The 23596-nt window shown below is 44.1% G+C and overlaps 1 protein-coding gene across 1 annotated transcript in view; it reads left to right on the top strand.

The window, feature by feature from the left end:
- LOC126187486 (beta-1,4-glucuronyltransferase 1-like) overlaps window positions 1–23596 on the top strand; it is a 137727-nt gene that overhangs the window by 63121 nt on the left and 51010 nt on the right. The window contains exon 3 of the mRNA XM_049928637.1: window positions 17937–18244. Coding sequence (XP_049784594.1) covers window positions 17937–18244 — 308 coding nt within the window. The remainder of the gene's footprint in view (window positions 1–17936; window positions 18245–23596) is intronic.

The following is a 23596-nucleotide window of genomic DNA, read 5'->3' on the forward strand; positions in this document are numbered from 1 at the left end:
GGCCTCCACCATGCCTTCCAACGAGCTGTTGCTTGACACTATCGAAGTAGCAAATGGCGGTGGTTTCTGGTCAAAGGAATGTACGCTGCAGGGCATCTGGCTTGGAGTTGTCCTTATAGTAAATGATTTGTAATAGTTTACTGTGTTACTGTGGTGCCAACTACTGCTCAAATCAGCGCTGCAGATGCAGTACGATGCGCCAGAACCATACGCCGAACACGACAGTCTTGCCTGTCGGTAGTGCGACGTGGCCGCCCGAGACCAGTCTTCTTACAGCTTACAACCGTCCATTCTTTTGAACACCGTTGCCAGCAGCCATGCAGATTGGCTACATTCGTACCAAGTCTTGCTGCAGTATCGCAGAAGGGTCATACAGTTTCTCATAGCACTGTTACAGGATCTCGTTCAAACTCAGTGAGGCGCTGAAAATAGCGTCTTTGTCGCCTTAAAGGCATTCTTGATTGACATAAACTCACCACATCCAATCTCTAATAATAATAATAATAATAATAATAATAATAATGGCGTGTGACGAGGGCCTCCCGTCGCGTAGACCGTTCGCCTGGTGCAAGTCTTTCGATTTGACGCCACTTCGGCGACTTGCGCGTCGATGGGGATGAAATGATGATGATTAGGACAACACAACACTCAGTCCCTGAGCAGAGAAAATCTCCGACCCAGCCTGGAATCGAAACCGGACCCTTAGGATTGACAGTCCGTTGCGCTGACCACTTTTTTTTTTAATCTCATTTCGTTCGTGTTTGTTCGTTTCATCTGGTCGTGGCGAACGTCGCAAGACACCCGTTTCGGTTCGTCGTTGATCAATTAACTCAGTTTTTTTTATTACAGAGGGCAGATAACCCTCTGACCGAACACGCTGAGTTAACCGTGCCGGCTAACCACTCAGCTACCGGGGACGGACATCCAATCTCTAAGATAACTAACCCTCAGGACCGTTACAGCGTGTATTTAAAGCAAACTTGTTTTGCATCTTCATAGGGGCGCTACTAATGACCACTCTTAAGTGATGGCCTGCAATCTGAATAGACGTCATCTTTCAGATGTAGAAACACGCTTACCAACTTTCGTTTATGTCCCATGACTCCTTTTTGGTGTTGCGATTTCCTTTCTCCATTTCACTGCAATTATACAGAGCAGCAGGAATAACTAAATTTACAGGGTGAATGTAAGGAAGGATTACACAACTAGTTTCTTATCCAGAAATCGCGTTTGACTAGTCATTGTTCGTCAGAAGCTCGTACTACGCCTCGTGTAAGCAGTAGAAAAATCTATCAGTATGTGTCGGGATTCAACAACGGCAGCATTTTAATGTATTGAGGCTGCAGTTTATCATTCTGCGATATGACTGCTCCCACTGATCTGAAAATCTTTGAAGTCACACACATATGGAATCGATCAGTTCGGGAGGGTCGTACACGACGCCGTGCAGGATCGTAGCGGCTCCACGTGATTAGCGCTTGTGAGGAAAGGCATATTATTTGCTCCTATATGAAGTATTGTATAGTCATGGCATGTAGCATGAGCTAGAAATGGCCTTCTACGCTGCAAGACAAGCATCCACACGGCCAGTACGAAGACTCCTGGAGTACCACAGACGGTCATCATGGCGATCAATGTTACAGTTTCCCTTGATAATAATAATAACTCCGTGTGGCTCAAGGCCAGATGCAAGTGATTCAATTCGATGCTACTTCGGTGACTTGTATGTCACTAACCTACACCGGTTATCTGACGGGGAAAGGGGAATCGCAATTACCTGTCATATCGGCAAACTTTTGTCATCGCTGAGAGGAGAAGACCAGGTTACAACGAATCTGAAAATCCGTAGTACGAGCGAGATTCGATCCTGCGACCCTTGATGCAGCTGCAAAGAGATCGCGCCAGTAGTGGTGTGACCAACGACAACGCCGACCAAAAAACTTGCAGATCACAACATAGTCGAAGTCAAGAGAAATCCTGTGAACAAATTGCAATCAGACATAAGGAAAACAATTTAAAACAGTATATTTTTGTTTCCAGATGAGAAAGAGAAACGTGGATTAAAAATGGTGAATCCGTCCATTCCTCCGCTTCGTTTGCAAATTAAATTCCGCAAGAGGATGAACCGATTATGCCGATTATTAACAATATGTCATGTCCCAATTACAAACTGAACCGGGAATGCAACAAAAAACTGAAAGCAGCATATACTTATAAAAAGTCATTCAGTGTCAGGAATAATTACGAATTAGCGAATGATATTAAGCATTTACCATTCCGAGCTGGAGATTATAAAGAAGAACGTGCTAATATACAAGAAGGTTAGTCAAGGGGAAATAACAGAACTCTTGGAAAATATTAGAACTTGTGTTGTCATTTAATTAGTTTTAGTTTAACGATAAGATTTTGTATCAAATGAACAGACTTGCAAAGGGCAACGGTTAGTCGGTGCCTTACCTGAGATATTTGTAAATGAGCTATAAAATAAGTATTTTGAACAAATTCCCGATGTCTGCGAAAAAACCGTGTATCACAGACGTTATGTAGACGACACCATACTACAGTAAAAAGGTGACGAAAGTGAAATGTGCAAGGTAGCAGAAAGAATGGGCGGGGTGCACGAAAAAATTAAGCTCACCGTGGAACTGGAAGAAGGAAGTATAAGGTTTTGGGATTTTAGGTTAACTAAAAGGGATGGAAGGCATAAGATTAGCATATTTAGGAAGACAACGGCTACTGACATAATTGTAAATGTGAAATCCTGTCACCCTAAGAAAAATAAAAGGGCGTACTTGAGAGCCATATGATCAACAGGATACTAAAACTACCACTCACCCCTAACGACAAAGTGGAAGAATTAAATGTGATCAGACGAATAGCCGAGGCAGACGGGTATAAGGACCGTGATGTAATGAACCTTTATGATACTTGACAAGAAGAAGACAACATAACGAAAGGGCAATAAGTTTGTTGCTATGTCATACAAGCTTTCAGAAAAATGAAAGTAAAATTTGGATTTCTAACGATAAGTACAATTGGTTTTAGACTTCGCCACAAAGTTGGCAACATCAGCAACACTTATTTACAATCTGGTGTCTATAACATCAACTGTAGAGACTGTGACAAGTTTTATATCGGTCAGATGGGAAGGAATTTCGACTCGTTTTAGAGAGCATTATGTATAACGAAAATAAGAGCGCTTTCGGTACACTTTCAGAGAAAAACATTAGAATAGAAACATAGACCATAATATGAAAGTGTTGCATAGGACGCCAAAGGGACAATTACTGAATCTACTAGAGGAAATGCAGATTTATGTACACAGAAAACGGCAACCATTCTGCTAAATGAGCAGAATGAGTTTAATCTGAATGCTTATTCTGATGTATTCAGAAACCTACTAGTTTGAACAGCGTCGAACAACCTACCGGGTTGACGTGCCCCCCGTGTGCTTCGCCGCCAGCGACGACGAGGCTGGGCCTTCCTCAGCAAGTCTTTCTTTTTTTCTGTTTTGGCTTTGGGTTACAGGGACCATACAGCCAATAACTGTTATAAAGTGCCAAAGAAACCTAAACGCAAAAAAGTAGAATAGCACAAAATTACAAAGTTAGCATACAAACACACTCTTAAAGTAAAATAAAAGCGCAATTAGACAAACGCCAGAGAGCCGATGACAATGACATTGGAGCCCCTCCGCAAGTTCCGCCACAAGAAACCAAGAACGTCACACAAAGAAGCCACGAGGCGGTGCCATTGAGATCCCACTCCGGGTGTACTGTCGATTATCGACTTTTTAATTAATAGTTACTGTTTCGTTAATTACCTTGCACTTACTGTTACAGTTTAATTGTTTTATCATGCTGAAAGATTTCATTTTATAGATGTGATTTTATTCTTGTATCACTTATACTGGCTTTTACACAATTGCGTACTTTACTTTGCCAGGCTAGAGCTTCGCCGCGCGGAGTGGCCGCGCAGTTTAGGGCGGCGTGTCACGGATTGCGCGGTCCCTCCCGCCGGAGGTTCGAGACCTGCCTCGGGCACGGGTGTGTGTGTTGTTCTTAGCATAAGTTAGTTTAAGTAGTGAGTAAATCTAGGGACCGATGATCTCAGCAGTTTGGTTCCTTAGGAATTCACACACTCGCTAGGAGCTTCACAAAATTACTGTTTGCACTTCTTACGTGGATTTTAAGTATGCATCTAATTCAGCGTGTTGTGTATCACTACGGTCATTTTGCCATTTGAAGTATTTTAATTAATGACCAAGCATACTGCATTTTAACCATTAAATTTGCAATACTGGTTACTCATGTACCCTAGCTATAGTGCTCTCTGCTGGTCTCAGTTATTTGTATAAATACCAGACTCATCCTGACCATCACTAGCACATACTATGGACCTACATGTGTAATTTGAGGTTGATACCTACATCAGAATATTTAATTTCTCTTATGCAGCACCAGACCTGTTATAGATTTAGGTTCAGCAAACTGAACTAGTTGGTTACACCCTGTTTTTGTTTGTAACAGATCTAAGGACGGTAATAGTGAAGTGTAAAAGTTTGTATGAACAAGACAGACCTGTAAAATAAAGTGCCATAGGTCCTGTAATCCGCGTACATAACGGCCGCTGCTTTGCGTGCACTGTGATGGCGCCAGATAGCGACCCAGATGGGTTCCATTGGATTTGCGTCAGGGGAATTTGGTCACCGAGACATCAACGTGAGTTCACCATAATGCTTCTCCAACAACTGTAGCACAGTTTTGGCTCTGAGACACAGACAACTATACTGCTGAATGATGACATCGCTGTCGGGGAAAGCATCAAGTGTGAAGGGACGCAGGTGGTTCGCATCTGTCAGCATGTCTTCGATTACTACCACATATCCCATGCAGGTGGTTCGCAGCTGTCAGCGTGTCTTCGATTACTACCACATATCCCATGCAGGTGGTTCGCAGCTGTCAGCGTGTCTTCGATTACTGCCACATATCCCATGCAGGTGGTTCGCAGCTGACAGCGTGTCTACGATTACCGCCACATATCCCATGCAGGTGGTTCGCAGCTGTCAGCGTGTCTTCGATTACCGCCATATATCCCATGCAGGTGGTTCGCAGCTGTCACTGTGCGTTCAATTACAACCACATACCCCACGCAAGAGCGGGAGAATATCTCCTGTAACGTAATACTGATCCCACCAGTCTGCACGCTGCTCGTTTCGAGCCGTCGCTCACCTCGGTGACGGCATTAGTGGAGACGACCAACGATCTAGTGTATCAAAAATGTGATTCACCCCAAGAGCCGACGCGTTTCCATTGATCGACGGTCGAATTGCGATGGTCCCATGCCAACTGCAATCATAACTGACGATATCGTTGGGTCAACATGTGAAAACATAGGTGTTCAACAATGTACGATGAACTGTGTGCTCCGAAACACTTGTCCGTGTACCAGCATTGTGCTCTTTCGGCGGAGATGTCACAGATCACAATCTAGCCTACTTTACAGAACAGACAGTTCTCCGAACCCCACGTTTTGTGAAGACCAGTGGACGCCCAACCATTTAGCTCCTAGTGGTAGTTTCACTGTACTTCTACCTCTTTTCCGTAGACGCTCACGACAGTGGCATGACAACAATCGACCAGCTTCCTCGTTTTGGAGATAGTCGTTGACAGGCTTTTTGCATAATAATAATCTGTCCATTGACAAAGTGGCTTATCCCAGTGGATTTCCGCATTGGCATCTATATCTTCACTAGGTTGATCACCTATCTGTCTCTGCGGAGATTAGATATTTTTAATAGCCCGTCACGTACCCGTAACGCCACCAGGCGGCTTCAAACGTCGCGATGGGCAGTGGTCATAATATTTTGGCTTATCAGTGAACAAATGCGGCAAGTCCTACGTGAGAAAGTCTGGCAGCACAGTTCAGGAGAGGATCCACAGCATCAACCACACACAGTCACACACGCGCGCGAGCATACATTATTAAAAGGGCCAACTAAATAAACTGTCTGCAGTATAATAATGAAATAAGGCATAGCTAGAAAAATGTAAAGTCTCCATGTCTATGATATAGCCTGATCGGAAGAATAAAAAACGGGGACCAAGGTTTGGATTTAACGAAATTCTGAGTTTAGTACGATCTGTGACATCATCTCATCAACGGGAGCTGAATACGTCTAGCGAGGGTCTAAGTCGAGCAGCGTGGCCTAGTGGTAAGACGCATATTCTGTGTGACCGCTGCTCTGTTCTCCATGTTGTCATGCAAATGTACGTTTCCCACGTTTCCCTACATCGCGTATGGCAAACTTCGTCGTGTTTCCTCCAAAAGTGACGCAACATTGTCCTCTGCTGTCTTACTTCCCATTAGTAATTAGTCCATCTTGAAAGGTTCATAGTTTTGGAAGGCCTGGAGCAATTTGTTCCAAACTTGGTACACATTGCTTATTGGACTTAATAAGACTCCTCTAATACTTCTATTTGTGGAGGTGAGTTCAAATAGTTCAAATGGCTCTGAGCACTATGGGACTTAACATCTGTGGTCATCAGTCCCCTAGAACTTAGAACTACTTAAACCTAACTAACCTAAGGGCATCACACACATCCATGCCCGAGGCAGGATTCGAACCTGCGACCGTAGCAGTCGCGTGGCTCCGGACTGAGCGCCTAGAACCACGAGACCACCGCGGCCGGCGTGGAGGTGGGACAGTGGTGACGCGTAAGCTTAATTCCGAGACACCTGTAGCAGTTTCAGTCAAACATGGGACTCATATGACTATCTAGGAAAAAACACAACTGAACTAGAACAGTCCTAGAGAACACTCCTAGTTTTCCTACAGATGGAAGCAAGGATCGAAGTGGTTAAGGGGAGTTTAGTTAGAATAACTATGCAACGCACGGAGAAATTTCAACGAAAATACACGTAAGGTGGTTTATATGAACAATCAAAGCAATGAAATTTATTGAAATCCACCCCTTAGGCAACAACAGAGGAAAATTGGAAATTGGCGGTAAGTTCCTATGGGACCAAACTGCTGAGGTCATCGGTCCCTAGGCTTCCACACTACTTAATCTAACTTAAACTTACGATAAGGACAACACAAACACCCATGCCCGAGGGAGGACTCGAACATCCGACGGGGAGAGCCGCGCGAACCGTATCAAGGCGCCCTAGACCGCGTGGCGTAACAATAGAGCTTTCTCAGCAAAAGGTGTACAACCACTGCAGATTGGATTTCAACTAGCGCATATTGGCGTAAGTAAACGTGATTATGAGGTGGCAAGAAGCTTTTTTAAAATTTTTTCTCCTGTTTATATCATTTATGGTCTCTATACAGTCTTGTGCAGTAATAAACACTTGTAGCATAAAGATGCAAGCCGAGATCCTTCGTACTACATAAAGCAAGTTGCGTTATTCATTTTCCGCATGTCTTCAGCATGCATCGGGGCGCGGCTTGGTGATCCTTGACTAAGGATAATGTCGCAACATGGCAGCCATTGTGCGCATACGGATAAACAGCTCAGCCAGTCCTGCTATCGCTAACAGTTCAGAGCACTCGTTTGGCGAAGCATTTAGCGTAGAAGAATTTGGGCGACTGATATCTTCCATAAAAAGAGACAAAAGTTACGCACAAAGTTATACCTAAGATGATGACAAAAAAAAGGTTCAAATGGCTCTGAGCACTATGGGACTTAACTACTTAAACCTAACGACATCACACAACACCCAGTCATCACGATGCAGAGAAAATCCCTGACCCCGCCGGGAATCGAACCCGGGAACCCGGGCGCGGGAAACGAGAACGCTACCGCACGACCACGAGCTGCGGACTAAGATGATGACAAAAAGACCGAAAGCAACGCCATGTTTTACGGGTTTTCTTCGTAACTATTCGGCGGTACCATGTCATCGGAATATTTGGTAGTCTTGACAGCCTTCTTCGGGGAAAAATTGTCGTCATAATGAAGATAGTAGGTATGACCATCAGATTTTTTTTATGTCGCCCGTGTCGTTAGTTGCATATAACATTGAAGTATACTGCCGCGGCTTACGGTCTATAGGGGGTCTGTGTTGGCTGTTGCCGGTTATTTCTGTGAATTATTTAGTGACTGTGCAGTTAAACAAACGCTTATTAAAAATAATTATACCCTCTATTGCGAAATTGCCTGTTCCTTCTGAGGTTTCAGTTACCAAACGTTTACTAAAGAGTTCTGGAAAGAAACAGCGGAAAATAGGCGAAAGTTTGTCGTGAATCTCTAGAACTCATTCAGTTACTCGATACATGAAAAAAAGTATTACATGATCACATAAAATAATACCTCTTGGTGGAGTAATTTATTAGCTCTAGTGGAAGCAAAGCCGTTAGTTGGGGATGGTACAGCCTCACAAATAGTTTAGCTTCTAACCTGAATTGTGAATAATGACGCAGGTATCTGTGCACTTAACGTAGTGTCGGGCGTGAAGGAATTTTGAGTGACATCGGTTGTGCTTGCGACTGTATGGTTTATGGGCTCTCAACGGCTAGATTACACAAGTCTGTGACATAAAAATTGTTTCAAATTTCTTAAGTGATTTTTATAGTGTTTTCAACGCTGATTTCTGGAAAAATAGTGAAAAATTCCATCAGGTACAGTTATTTCACAAACTGCTTGTCTAGTTTAGCTTTTTTGGATATTTCAGTACTCCATTGAGCTTGAATTTTGGGTTTTAGGGCCTCCATAAACTATTATTTAGCCGTTTTATACGAGATATACGTAAAATAAAGAGTAATTAGGAGAAACCAGCAGTATTTTCATGTCAGTGCCTGTCCGTCGCGCTGCCCCTTCCCCCGCCATCACCAAGCAGTCAGCTTCTGCTGTTGTCCTTCAGTTCACAGTACGTCTTCACTCTGTGCTGTTCACGTGTTGTTGTTAGTAGTGCTTGAAAGTAGTGACTGTTTTCTTGTGTTGTGAAGTTGATTCTCTTGAAAAAGTATATTTCGCCTCGTTTGGTATAAAGTTAGGCGATCAAGATAAGCCTTGGCCCCACACAAAGTTTGTTCATGTGTGATGAAAAACTGAGGCAGTGGTTTCAACGTAAAAAGCAGCCCTTATGTTTTGGAATACCAATGGTTTGGAGGGAGCCCAAAAATCATAATGATGACTGCTATTTTTGTTCGTGCAACGTATGAGGTTTCAATTTGAAAAACAAAAACGATATTTCTTACCGTAACATTCAATCAGCCATTCGCCCTATTCCTCGTGGACCTGAAGTACCAATACCATGTCCTCCAGATTCTTTGGATGATATAGATGATCTCGAGCCATTGGCTCAGCAAGGTGATAGTGAAGAAGACAGAGATTTCTACGACCCTGGCACAACCGATCCCATTCCATTCTCACAATCTGAACTGAACGATTTAATTAGAGACCTAGGTAGAGGTTTTAGGATCTACATTGAAAGATAAACATATGTTGGTTCCGGGTACATCCTTTTCTTGGTATCTATCGAGGGAAAAAGGAGTCTTTATCTTTCTTCTCTCAAGAAGGTGACCTGGTGTTTTGCAGTGATGTTCCTGGACTTACGGCACGTTTCAAAATAGAATATCCTCCTGATGAGGGGAGAGTTTTTATTGATTGTTCAAAAAGAACCCTTAAAGCAGTACTTCTACACAATGGCAATAAGTATGCTTCTATACCAGTTTGATATTCGGTTCACTTAAGAGAATGTTACGAAAACGTTTAACTGGTTTTAAGCAAACTCTGCTATTCAGACCACAAATGGACACTATGTGGTGATTTAAAAGTGATATCAATGCTGCTTGGTCAACAAAGTGGCTATACAAAGTGCCCTTGCTTTCTCTGTGAATGGAACAGTAAAGACAGAAAGCAGCACTACATAAAAAAAGCTTAGCCCTTAAGAAAAACCGTACAGGTAGGGGTTAAAAATGTTGAGAGGAGAACCCTTGTGGATCCCAAAAAGGTGTTACTTCCACCACTTCACATTAGGTTGGGGCTGTTGAAACAATTTGTTAAGGCATTGCCAAAAGAACGAGAGTGTTTCAGATATCTTTGTGGACAGTTTCCTGGTTTATCCGAGGCAAAGCTAGAAGAAGAAATCTTTTTCGGACCAGACATCAGAAAACTAATGACAGATCCCAACTTTGTGGACAAAATGGAAACAAAAGGCAGCATGGACATCTTTTAAATTAGTTGTTAGCGGTTTCCTAGGAAACAAAAGACATCCAAACTACAAAACAATCGTCGCACACATGCTCGACAACTTTAAGAAGCTGGGCTGTACATGAGCATTGAAGTTCATTTTCTCCACTCACATCTTGACTATTTCCCTGCAAACCTTGGTGATGTAAGTGAAGAGCATGGCGAAAGATTCCACCAAGACATCAAAGAAATGGAAAGAAGATATCAAGGAAGATGGAACGTCAACATGATAGCGGACTACTGCTGGATGGTAAAAAGAGATGATCCTCAACGAGTCCACAGCCGGAAAAGCAATAAAAGAAGCTTCGACAGAAAGCGAAAGAGTTATTATAAGGACTTATGAGTTTAAAGAGGATTGGAAGTGTACTAGAAATGTAGTTTAGAACATGATTTATAAATAAAATAAAATTTTATAACGTTGAAAAAAATGTGATAAATTGCTTAAATTTTGTGATTATACCCAAAAATACTCCCTTTCTTGTGAGAAAACCTGGCGTGATAGAAAAAGAATGGACTGAATTTTTGAAATCAGCGCTGAAAAGTACATAAAAGTCAGTTATCAAATTTCAAACAACTTTCAAAAATGCATACCTGTGTTGTCAGTGCCCGGACAAATATCCTTAAGAAGGGATGGGCTTAAAATGGCATAAAAAGGAAGAGCAAGTCTTATACAAGTACACGCTCTCTCCCCAACCTCGTTCACTGTCATCCACACAATCATACTAGCTCACATCATTTAAGATAGCACAAAATGATCAGATGTTCCAAAACTGGCAACGACAACACAATTAATATGTGAGGAAAGCTGAAATAACTACACAGGGAAATGTGACTTGCAGATCACTTAGAAACATCGTGGATGAATCATCCACCCTGATAACACATTAAAAGTTTCTCCCTAAAAATTTGGGGAACAAGTGGGACATTTCAGAAAACCTTAAAAACTGTACCACATTCGTTTTATTGTTAGTTGAAACGAAGAGAAAATCTGTCGGCAGAGGAGTACTGCCCTCTTGTCTGAATATAAAACAGTCTGGACTGTGGCGCACCGTGATCTGTACACCACGAACACCACAGATTGGAGGGCCCTCTCAACGGAGAAAGACTCCATGCGTCAAAGGGCTGTGGCCAACTCGAAGACGAGTAAGGAGGGCCTCATCCCTTCTGCTGGCTAGATTGAGGTACGCCATGGTGGCGTTGTGGACAGCAGCTTATTGTCCCTCTCTTCCAGTGATTCTTCTCATTCTATGAGTCTCTACCTCAATGGCGAGGTGGTGGCATGTAGGGGAATGGCACACTGAACTACCTGAAGATCGCGACACGCCTCCTTGGGTCCTGCATTCGCCATTTCGTTTCCCTTAATACCCATATGCCCCGGTACCCATCAGAAAGACACTTCTCTCCCCAACATTTACACGTGTAGAAGATCGTCTTGGATATCCTGGATTACTTAATCTGCTGCGTGCAAGTGTTGCGGGGAGTGAACAGCTAGGCCCATCCTGAATACAGCTAAATAGTTGAGACGCTCATTTAAAATGTCGTAAAATATTGTATTAAAAACAGATGGAGATGTACAGTCTCTCCAGTACCGCACTAAATCTAAAATTACTCTGACCACTGCAGTAACGAGTGTAGTAGTCGATTAAAAGCCTGGATTTGGGTTCATACTCGCCCCGCACCAAGTGACTCCAGAGCCATCCGCGTTCCGCAGACTCTCTGTTTACGGAATCCATTAGGATTTTTATAGAGGTGATTGTAGCTGTCGAAAACGTCATATGCGTGACCATAAAAACATTTTTCATAATAAGTGATTCAGCGCGCAAATTATAAAAGTGGACACACGTATGTATGTATGTTTCACATCTGTTCCTAAACTACTGGATCGATTTCAACTAAACTTGGTACACATCTCATTTACTGTCTGGAAGGAATCACTGTGGGGGTAAGAACCACCCATCTCTCAAAGGGTAGGGAGGGGGGGGGGAGGGAGTGAAAAACCAGTATAGCCGATGGCACGAGAAAACCCACACTTCAGTCACCCAGTATTAGAAGACGAGAGTACTTAGAGACTTGCAACAAACTTTACACATAACTTCAAACCCTTACGAGACTTTTTCTCACCTATGACCCGCACAAAATAGTGAAACGAAAAAAGTTCATCTCTTGCTACATTTTTGCTATTCATGCTGTAAGACTCCTGCATCAGGCAAAACATTTTAGTTTATTACGTCTTTCCTGCGAACTATATGCATGACACATATTGTAGATAGTATTCGTATATACCACTGAATGTACAAGAATAATTACGTCATTGTATGACAGTTAGTTGAGAACATACGACGTCATAAATACTGAATGTGTGAAAAACTAAGACGTCATGCAAGATGCTTAAATTTATTAATTCCTTGCTACAAAATCTATTCGTAACACATTTCGCAGACAGCATCCACTTATGCTCCAGCGCTCCTAACATCGCGTATATTTCGGCATCAAACACACTGAATATTTGATGTAACCGGATCTTGACGACACGATCAGGAGAAAAAAAAGAACAGAGCAGCCAATGGATTCCCCATGCTTAGGCCCATCCTGAATACAGCTATATTTGAGGCGCTCATTTAAAATGTCGTAAAATATTGTATTAAAAACAGATGCAGAAGTGCAGTCTCTCCAGTACCGCAGTAAATCTAAAATTACTCTGACCTCTGCAGTAACGAGTGTTCTGAATATACCTAGGAAAACAGATTCGGGAGGTATGATGTCACAAACACTGAGATGCGTGATAAATAACTGCATCACGCATGACGTTTTAATTTATTACGTCTTTGCTACTAATTCGATTCACAACAAATTTCGCAGACAGTAGGCACATATACCACTGGCTATACCTGAAAAATTGTATCATTTTACAGCTCATAGTTCTGGAGATGCAATGTCATAAGCGTTAAGCTGCATGAAAATGAAACTACAGGGTGAAATTCGCTTGACTTACAGGTGAAACATGTGTATAAATACACGTGAAATATGTTTCATGTATGAAATGTATTGACACGTGCGTATACAAGCAAAGCCACGGCTAAAAACTCCCCCTAAACCCACGGCACGATTTCAGTCAGATTTGGTGCACATTTTAGTTAGAATCTGAAAAGAAATAATGTAGGAATAAGAACCATCAGGCTCGTGTTTGGGATGTGCGACAACATGGAGAGAGAAGGGAGGACAAGGAGATAGACGACGAGGGGGAAGGAGGAGTGGGCACAGACAGGAGAAGGAGGATATGGACAGAGAGACGGGAGGGGGACAAGAGCGAGGGGAAAGGAGCAGGCGGACAGAGAAAGAGAAAAGGAGATGTGCAGAGGCATCGAGAAGAAGATACAGGCAGAAAGATGGGAGAGGAGGAGATAAACAGACTGAGGGCGACGAGGAAATACGGGGGCTGTTGAAAAAAATTCCGGAACACTAGTAATTTCGCGCCAATGGTGTGTTGGAGCGAAATGCGGTTGGCATCCCTGCACACGCCTGTGTCTAATATATAACTTCCGTATGTTTCAGTGTTATATCTCCGTTAGTTACTGTACAGTGGTGTCTTGAGCAGAACGTTGTGTCGCACAGTTAGCGAATTTCGACATGGCACAGTCAGAGAAGCAACGCGTCTGCATTAAATTTTGCGTGAAACTCATGAAAACCTTTAGAGACACACCAAATGACGCAGGAAGCCTACAGTGATGAGTGCTTAAGCTGTACTCGGTGTTACGAATGGTTCACACATTTTAAATATAATCCGTCGGGATGTTAAACATGACTCTTGTTCACGACGCCCTTCGAGATTTACCGACGATCCTGACGTCAGGGAAGTCTACGAAACTGAGCATTTCAGTCTAAGACTGACTGTCCGAGAAATAGCGAAGAATTAAACATTTCGGTTGGATCATCTCATAAAATTCTGAGACAGTATCTGGGAATGCATTGTGTTGCCGCGAAGTTTGTCCCAATGCTCATGAGTCAAAATCATGAAGACCTTCGCCTCGCAATATGTGAAGAGCATTTGAATCGCACGAATCAAGAGAATCATAACTGGTGATTGATATATTCGGTGCCTACAGTGTCACGGCTTTCAGTGTCACACAAATTTTTATTTTTAAAGGGAACCACTTAAGACTATTTCCATGGGTTCTCCCCTCAAATTTCTCCCTCATATCACAAAATTGTCGTCTGATGTAGTACAAACTGAAAAAATAAATTCCTTTTAAAGCACAGTTTCGTATATAATTTATATTCAAAACCTTACACCTGTGTCACAGAACAAATCCTACATCGAAAATACTTTACACAAGTTTAAGGGAAGAAATGCTTCCGATAATTATTACAGTATTGAAAGAACATCAAAATATAAACAGGCTGAAATGAACAAATAGTACATGAGACTGTGTTAATCAATTCAACTGTAAAAGGCTAAGGATCAATTATTAGCAAAACGAGAAATATGCAAAAGTGAAATGCCAAAATGAGCACTACTCATTTGGGAGTAAATCAAAACAAAGAGTAGCTGAAAGAGAGCACAATAACATGAGCCATAAACGAATAAGAGCTAAGCAACTAATCAAATAAGAGAATAGGCAGAAATGAGATGCCAACAAAATGAGCTGCTGGCCGAACTCCGTCGGCATTTATATACGGTTGCGCTCGTGGCGGCACCTCGCGGCCCGTACGCAACACGCGCGCCTGCGATCGCAATGTACTCTTAAGCGTTCGCGTCGGCGTGTAGCGGCCCATACGCAAGTTGTGCGATTGCTGTCGCAGGTCGACCCTTAATCTATGATGTTACATGATGAGACGTGGGTCTACGGTTATGATATTGAGACCAAGATTCAGTCTTCTTCACGATGGTCGAGAAAGTTACTCCAAGACCAAAAAAGCTCGTGAGGTCAGTTCAAATGTCAAGGACGAGCTGATAGTTTTCTTCGACCTGGAAGGATTAGCTCATCATAAATTCGTGCCACAGGGACAAATTGTTAGGTGGCTTCCGTCAGGTCCCCCTCCCTGATGATGCCCTCCTCCCCTCCATCTACCCCTCCTACCAACTTTGATCCTCCCTCCCTCTTCCCGTTTTGTTCCTAAGGGCACCCTCTCTCCCTTCTCTCCCCCTTCCCTCCCTCCTCCCTTTCTCTCCACTCCTCCCCCGGGCTTCCCCCACCCCTTTCCTCCATTCCTCCTACCATCTCCTCTGCCATTGTCATCTTTGCTCACCCCTCTCCCTCCCCTCTCTTCCTCTCTCGGCAGGTCCCCGGACTCGCACACGCTACGTGGACATTCGCGCGCTGGAGATCATCGCCATCCGTTTTCTCGTGTGTGTGTCATCGTGTTTGTGTTTAGTGTTCGCCGTCACGCTCCAACGTTCACATGTGCAATCGAAATCATCAGTGTTTGTGCGCCGTGCCAACATGTTTCAGTGTATCTTTCGTTGAGCGTGAACGGCTCCGTGTTTTTGTATTTCTGTGTCTCCTGTTTTTTGCCCGTCAATATGTCTATATTGTATCTTCTTTCTGTTTTCTCATTGTCTACTCTAAGCCTGAGGAGCAGCGTAGAATGCTGCTGCCAGCCTACCTGCTGTACAGGTATTAAAATAACAATAAAGAAAAAAAAGACAAACTGTTAATCGATGATACTACCGTGTTGCGAGGCCTGCGAGAAAATGTAAGAAGGAAACGGCCTGAAATGTGGCGAGACAGTTCATGGGTTTTGCATCATGATGACGCACCGGCCCAGTCATCCTTGTTACTGCGTGACTATTGCACAAAAAACGAAATCACTGTGCTGCCACTACTCCATACTTTTCAGACCTGGCCCCTGGAACTTTTTCTATTTCCAAAGTTGAAAACTCCGCTGAAAGAACAAAGATTTGCAACTATAGTCAAGATACAGCAAGAAGCGTAGCAAGACTGCTTCCAGAAGTGGCGTTGACAGCGGTATATCAATTGCGGAGGAGAATATTTCGAAGGAGACCATGCACAATAAGTGAAAGATAAGTGCAGAAAAATTTTGTGGACAAATTTCCGGAATTTTTTGAACAGACCTCGTACACAGAGGAAGGGAAGAGGAGGAGATGGAAAGACAGACGGAGAGGAGGAGATGGACACAGAAAGGAAACGGTAGAAGATGAACAGGGGGAGAGGGTGGATGAGATGGACAGAGGGAGGGGGAGGAGGAGATAGAATTAGAGGGGGTAGGAGGAGAAGGACAGAGGAGGAAGGAGCAGAATGATAGAGGGGGCGGAGAAGAGGGACAGAGAGAGGGGGAGGAGATTGACAAAGAGATGGGAAGGAGGAGATGTACAGAGGGGGAAGGAGTAGATTCACAGAGGAAGTGGAGCAGATTGACAGAGATAAGGGGGGAGGAGAGAGACAGAGAGAGGAGGGAGGAGATTGACAAAGAGATGGCACAGAGGAGGAGGATCAGATTGACAGAGAGAAGGGGGAGGAGAAGAGGGACAGAGGGGGGAAGGGATTGACAAAGAGATGGGGAAGAGGAGATGGAATTAGAGGGTGTAGGAGCTGATGAACAGAGGGGAAAGGAGCAGATGGACAGAGGAGGAGGAGCAGATTGTCAGAGATAAGGGGGAGGAGGAGAGGGACAGAGAGAGTGGGGAGGAGATCGACAAACAGATGGGAAGGAGGAAATGGAATTAGAGGGGGTATGAGCAGATGAACAGAGGGGGAAGGAGCAGATGGACAGAGGAGGAGGAGCAGATTCACAGAGAGAATGGGGAGGGGGAGAGTGACAGAAGAGGGGCAGAGGAGGTGGATAGAGAGAGGATCAGGAGGAGATGGACAGAGAGAAGGGCAGAGGGAAATGGACATAGAGAAAGGAAAGTAGGAGATGGACAGAGAGAGAGGGAAAGATAAGGTGGATACAGAGAGGGGCCAAAAGAAGATTACACAGAGAGGGGGAAAGAGAAGGTGGACAGAGAAAGAAGGGAGGAGAAGATGGAGATTGGAATAAATAAATACCCAGACAACGCCGTGTTTCAGATCTACAGTAGTTTGCCTTTTATTTATTTATTTATTTTTGCATCTGTCCAACAACGCTTCTTGAAAACGGCAGCGACCTGTGCTTTTTTCAATAGCTGGGTATTCTGTGTCGCAACAACGACCTACCGATGGGGGCACATGCTTGTTTTCGCGTACATTCTGTAGAATCTCACAGGTATGCTTTTCCACTGTTCAGCAGTTTTAGCTAATGTCCTGTCCCTCGGTCACTTATTGCAGTATCTGTAATTTCGCCGTTCGTGCGGTTATTGAAAAGATGAAGCGTACTGCAATCTTCCACAGTGAAATAATTTCGGAAAACAGAGTTCAGTACATATACCTACTATCTGTGGCCTACACGGTATACCCTGCTTTTAATGTCCTTCAAGTTCCTTGTCAACTGCATGCTTCCTTTGTGGCTAAAAAAAATGGTTCAAATGGCTCTGAGCACTATGGGACTTAACTTCTGAGGTCATCAGTCCCCTAGAACTTAGAACCACTTAAATCTAACTAACCGAAGGACGTCATACACATCCATGCCCGAGCCAGGATTCGAACCTGCCTCCGTAGCGGTCGCGCGGTTCCAGACTGTAGCGCCTAGAACCGCTCGGCCACTCCGGCCGGCTCTTTGTGGCTCCAAATACTTCACAGACAGCACTACTCCCAAAGACAAGCAAACCAAAATCGTTACTGTACTATAGTTTCTTCGTAGGTGAGCTTCCACTTACTGTGGCCTACGGAGCATCCACCCAATGACACCGTCGTCGCGGCTGGGGACCAGCTGGAGGAAGCAGACTGCGGAGAGGACGACGAGCAGGTGCTGCAGCGGCTGCTGTGGCGCCAGGCGCACCCTGTGGGGGAGCAGCTGTCGTACCCACAGAACCTGGCCAGGAACACGGCGAGGCTCGCCTGCCCCACGAAGCTCACGCTCTGCCCAGACGTTGACATGCTGCCAGGGCCCAGGATGGATCTCGCGGCTGGGCTAACGGACCTCTTCAGAAGAGAGCCACCGTGCAAAAAGTACGTCGGCCGATACTGCATTTCTTTAAAATAACTTTGTTATCGACGTTTCAGTGACATGCCTCTTCTGCAGGAACAAGCAGCAATGTATTCCCAAGCGACGTAGACTCCAAGATGTGGGACGGGGCCAGTCGAGGCAGGCCGCACAGAGTACTCATTTTTCGAGTGCGTGCAACTGTCGACAGCTTGAACTCTTGGCACGTTGTGTACGAGCCGGTAATTCTGCTCCCCACCACATATATCTGTCAGTCACAAAGTTACTTAAATTGGAGTACGGCGGCCGGCCGTTGTGGCCGAGCGGTTCTAGGCGCTTCAGTCAGGAACCGCGCGACCGCTACGGTCGCAGGTTCCAATCTTGCCTCGGGCATGAATGTGTGTGATGTCCTTAGGTTAGTTAGGTTTAAATAGTTCTAAGTTATATGGGGCTGATGACCTCAGATGTTGAGTCCCATAGTGCTCAGAGCCATTTGAACCATTTTTTGAAACCAGGATCATATGGGACAGCTCTGAGAACACGGCGGTTTTTATCTTGGAAGATGGAAGTGTCCACAGAATACCTGTATAAGCATCCCAGTTCAGGCTCACATGAACGTGAATGAGCAGGCCAAAGTCATGGCATGAAGAACATCCCCCAATACCACGCAGAGCCATCTCTGGCCTGATGTAAACTCTATCACACTGTAGGTTAGGCTCCTCAATGGGCCATCGCACCACCATGCGTCATTTGGAAAGAGGCAACATCGTAACTCGTCAGACCACTCTAGAAACCCGTCATCTAAAGCCCAGTTAGTGTATTGCTTGGCTATAGAAGACGTACGGTTTGACACGCTGCTGAAAGTAATAACGTTTTACGAGGTACTTGACTCCAGATGTATATTTCATGTAGTTTGCTAGGAAAATGCTTGAGTTGCCGCTGCATTCACTGACAGCAGCAATTCCTGTCTGGCTTGTAATCGATTGTCATTGACAAGACCAGACACTCATCTCCAGTCCCAGCTGGTTAGGATTTTTTTACGACTATTGTTCTTAAGCCACGTTATATGACTGTGTGGCACACCATTCCTTTAAGATACCATGGACATTCCGCATTGATAAATCGGGAAAAATTATTCACGGTGCTTCTGAAGACAACAGCTCCATTACGCCATTCAGTTTCACATCATGTCGTCCCATCTTAATAGACTGGTTGCAGACACACCACTTCACTCCACTGAGGGCCGAACCGCACAATAAAGCTGGGTTCAGTGTGGGGCGGCGGTGGGGTGAGTGGACTGCTGTAGCCTGTTGTGGGGTTGTGAACCACTGAGGGCTACGGCGGGGATGAAGCGTCTCCGTCGTTTCTAGGTCCCCAGATCCACACAATACAATACTTTCGCTTTTGTAATATTAGTATCTAAACTTGCTGTATCAGTCTCTCGCCTTTGTTGTTAAAGTCTATCAACTCGCGAGACGAAGAGTACAATGACATTCAAAAATGTAGGCGTTTCAAATACATTCCGTTCGTACCTGTTGCTTCTTTCTCCAGTTTAAAGGTCTCAAAACTTCCTCTACAGATGCTGAGAATAGTTTTGATGGTACGGAATCTCCTTTCCTGATCATCGTTTAAATCTTAATTTGTCAGTATTGTGCTGAAGTCTAATCGGAGCTGTAGTATTCCGATATACATTGTTTGATATAATAAGGTAGGCTGAAACAATTACTTGTTTCTCACAGGCCGTTAAAACAGATTTAATTCAAAACTAAACAAAAAATTTTACAGAATCTTTAAATCCGAGACCCAGTGGTGATTCATTCCATTGCTCCGTTCTGTGATTTCGTTCACGACTTGCAAAGGGTCACTTGTGCTATAGCCGCTTCTAATGGCAGATTGCTTCTGTGTTTGATTAAAAACCAATGTCATTTCCTATGCAGTTGGCATGACAATGATTTTAGCGAATGTCTTGCCATTACAGAGAGGAGGCTAAGGAATGTATAGATTTTTCTGTTTTGTTTGTTCCCGTTGTTGTGAAATACCTCAGTACAGTCATTAAGTTCTGACACTGGGCGCATAGCGGCGATGTGATGCACTGCAACACGTAGGTGGCGCGCTGGTATGCCAGTTAGTCTGAGGAGGAGGAGGAGGAGGAGGAGGAGGAGATCATTGTTTAACGTCCTGTCGACAATGAGACAAATACAGACGGAGCACAAGCTCGGATTAGGCTACAATTGGGAAGGAAATCGGCCATGCAATTTCAAAGGTACCATCGCAGTATTTGCCTGAAGCGATTTAGGGAAGTCACGGAAAACCTGGATTTGGATCGCCAGCGTAAGTTTGAAACGTCGTGCTCCAGAATGCTAGTCCAGTATCGGTTAGTCTCTCATGTCAGCAAGGGATAGTTGAGTGCATCCACTATTGGCAGAAATATGGTTGTTGTTAGTGATTTGACTCCGCACATCGGAACTCGAGTATGTCGGAATTGGAAAAAAGTACAAACAGCAAATTCTGCGAGGAACTAGGCAAACTCGCTATCGAAGTGATGCATTAAGCTGACGGCTACTCAATCATTGAGACGCAGTCTTGTATTTAAGTGACACCGACGCTTATTGCAAAGGGGACACAGTCTGGAACATGATGTGCCTTACCGGTCGGCCACAAACGATTTGGACTGAACGCAAGATTGAAGAGGTTGCAATGTTGGCGCGCGCCAATCGCTCCCGATCGGTAGACGATTTCGCAGCAGCAGTAGGTTTCAGCCACAGTGCGACCTACAGAAATTATGACTGATGACCGAAACATGTCGCAGGTTCCCAAGCACTGTGAGCATCCCGAAGCAAGACCGACGTAATGATAGCATGACGATATTTGGCGTCATGTTCAGTAGTACTGATGATGAACCGACTTGATAATAATCGGAGACGAAACAAGGTGTTTCCTGTGCGATCCGCAACTGAGCCGACAAGCGACCATCTGGAAAACGCCAGCGTCACCACGGCACAAAGAACCGCAACACGACAGGTCAAGAGGAGAGGTGATACTTGTATTGTTTTTTTATTCAAACGGAATTTTTCAAATGGAATGCATCCAAGACGGTGCAACGGTAAACAAAACCCGCTACAAAATCTCGGCCGCTTGAGCGTCGTTAGTCATGAGCTTCGGTATGGGAACAACCGGCTGTTGCTACACAACAGCCTTGAACATCGTCTGTCCTCGTCCAAGAGGCCCTTAGAAGGCAACAGATCACCCTTCTACTATGCCCTCCGTGCTCACCAGATCTCGCACCGTGTGTGTTTTTTTTTCCTTCTCTTTCCCCCATGGGAGCTCTCCTGCACTCCTACGGGGGCGTAGATTTCATTAGATCGAACAGATCATGACTGCCACAAGAGAAGCCACACGGGACCTTGATGGTAACATGGTTTAACGATGCTTCCAGCAGCTATAGTGACATTGGCAAACGTTCATAGCAGCCAACGGAGATTATTTTGAGGTAGAACGTGGATCTGTTTCATTTTAAGCCGTAGCCGTACGACCAGCTGGCCGAAAGCGATTAAAAAATGGTATACTGTGTTACGACGCGGCATCTTGTGACGCGTCCTTGTTCTTGTGCGTCAATCTCAGAACTTAACGACTGTAGCACTATAACGTTTACGCCACTGTTCCGGCTTTGGAGACTAAATCCCCCCCCCCCCCCGCCCCTCGACATTCTATAAATAATTTTCTAAAAAATGGTTCAAATGGCTCTGAGCACTACGGGACTTAACATCTATGGTCATCAGTCCCCTAGAACTTAGAACTACTTAAACCTAACTAACCTAAGGACATCACACAACACCCAGTCATCACGAGGCAGAGAAAATCCATGACCCCGCCATGAATCGAACCGGGGAACCCGGGCGCGGGAAGCGAGAACGCTACCGCACGACGACGAGCTGCGGACAAATAATAATTTTCTAACTTCTGTATGCAGCTTTACTGTATGATTAAATGATGATGGCGTCCTCTTGGGTAAAATATTCCGGAGGTAAAATAGTCCCCCATTCGGATCTCCGGGCGGGGACTACTCAAGAGGATGTCGTTATCAGGAGAAAGAAAACTGGCATTCTACGGATCGGAGCGTGGAATGTCAGATACCTTAATCGGGCAGGTAGGTTAGAAAATTTAAAAAGGGAAATGGATGGGTTAAAGTTAGATATAGTGGGAATTAGTGAACTTCGGTGGCAGGAGGAACAAGACTTCTGGTCAGGTGACTACAGGGTTATAAACACAAAGTCAAATAGGGGTAATGCAGGAGTAGGTTTAATAATGAATAGGAAAATAGGAATGCGGGTAAGCTACTACAAACAGCATAGTGAACGCATTATTGTGGCCAAGATAGATACGAAGCCCACACCTACTACAGTAGTACAAGTTTATATGCCAACTAGCTCTGCAGATGACGAAGAAATTGAAGAAATGTATGATGAAATAAAAGAAATTATTCAGATAGTGAAGGGAGACGAAAATTTAATAGTCATGGGTGACTGGAATTCGAGTGTAGGAAAAGGGAGAGAAGGAAACGTAGTAGGTGAATATGGATTGGGGCTAAGAAATGAAAGATGCACAGAGCACAACTTAATCATAGCTAACACTTGGTTTAAGAATCATGATAGAAGGCTGTATACATGGAAGAACCCTGGAGATACTAAAAGGTATCAGATAAATTATATAATGGTAAGACAGAGATTTAGGAACCAGGTTTTAAATTGTAAGACATTTCCAGGGGCAGATGTGTACTCTGACCACAATCTATTGGTTATGACCTGTAGATTAAAGCTGAAGAAACTGCAAAAAGGTGGGAATTTAAGGAGATGGGACCTGGATAAACTGAAAGAACCAGAGGTTGTACAGAGTTTCAGGGAGAGCATAAGGGAACAATTGACAGGAATGGGGGAAAGAAATACAGTAGAAGAAGAATGGGTAGCTTTGAGGGATGAAGTAGTGAAGGCAGCAGAGGATCAAGTAGGTAAAAAGACGAGGGCTAGTAGAAATCCTTGGGTAACAGAAGAAATATTGAATTTAATTGATGAAAGGAGAAAATATAAAAATGCAGTAAATGAAGCAGGCAAAAAAGAATACAAATGTCTCAAAAATGAGATCGACAGGAAGTGCAAAATGGCTAAGCAGGGATGGCTAGAGGACAAATGTAAGGATGTAGAGGCTTATCTCATTAGGGGTAAGATAGATACTGCCTACAGGAAAATTAAAGAGACCTTTGGAGATAAGAGAACCACTTGTATGAACATCAAGAGCTCAGATGGAAACCCAGTTCTAAGCAAAGAAGGGAAAGCAGAAAGGTGGAAGGAGTATATAGAGGGTCTATACAAGGGCGATGCACT

The sequence above is a fragment of the Schistocerca cancellata genome, chromosome 1 (genome assembly GCF_023864275.1).
Source record: "Schistocerca cancellata isolate TAMUIC-IGC-003103 chromosome 1, iqSchCanc2.1, whole genome shotgun sequence".
Taxonomy (NCBI): domain Eukaryota; kingdom Metazoa; phylum Arthropoda; class Insecta; order Orthoptera; family Acrididae; genus Schistocerca; species Schistocerca cancellata.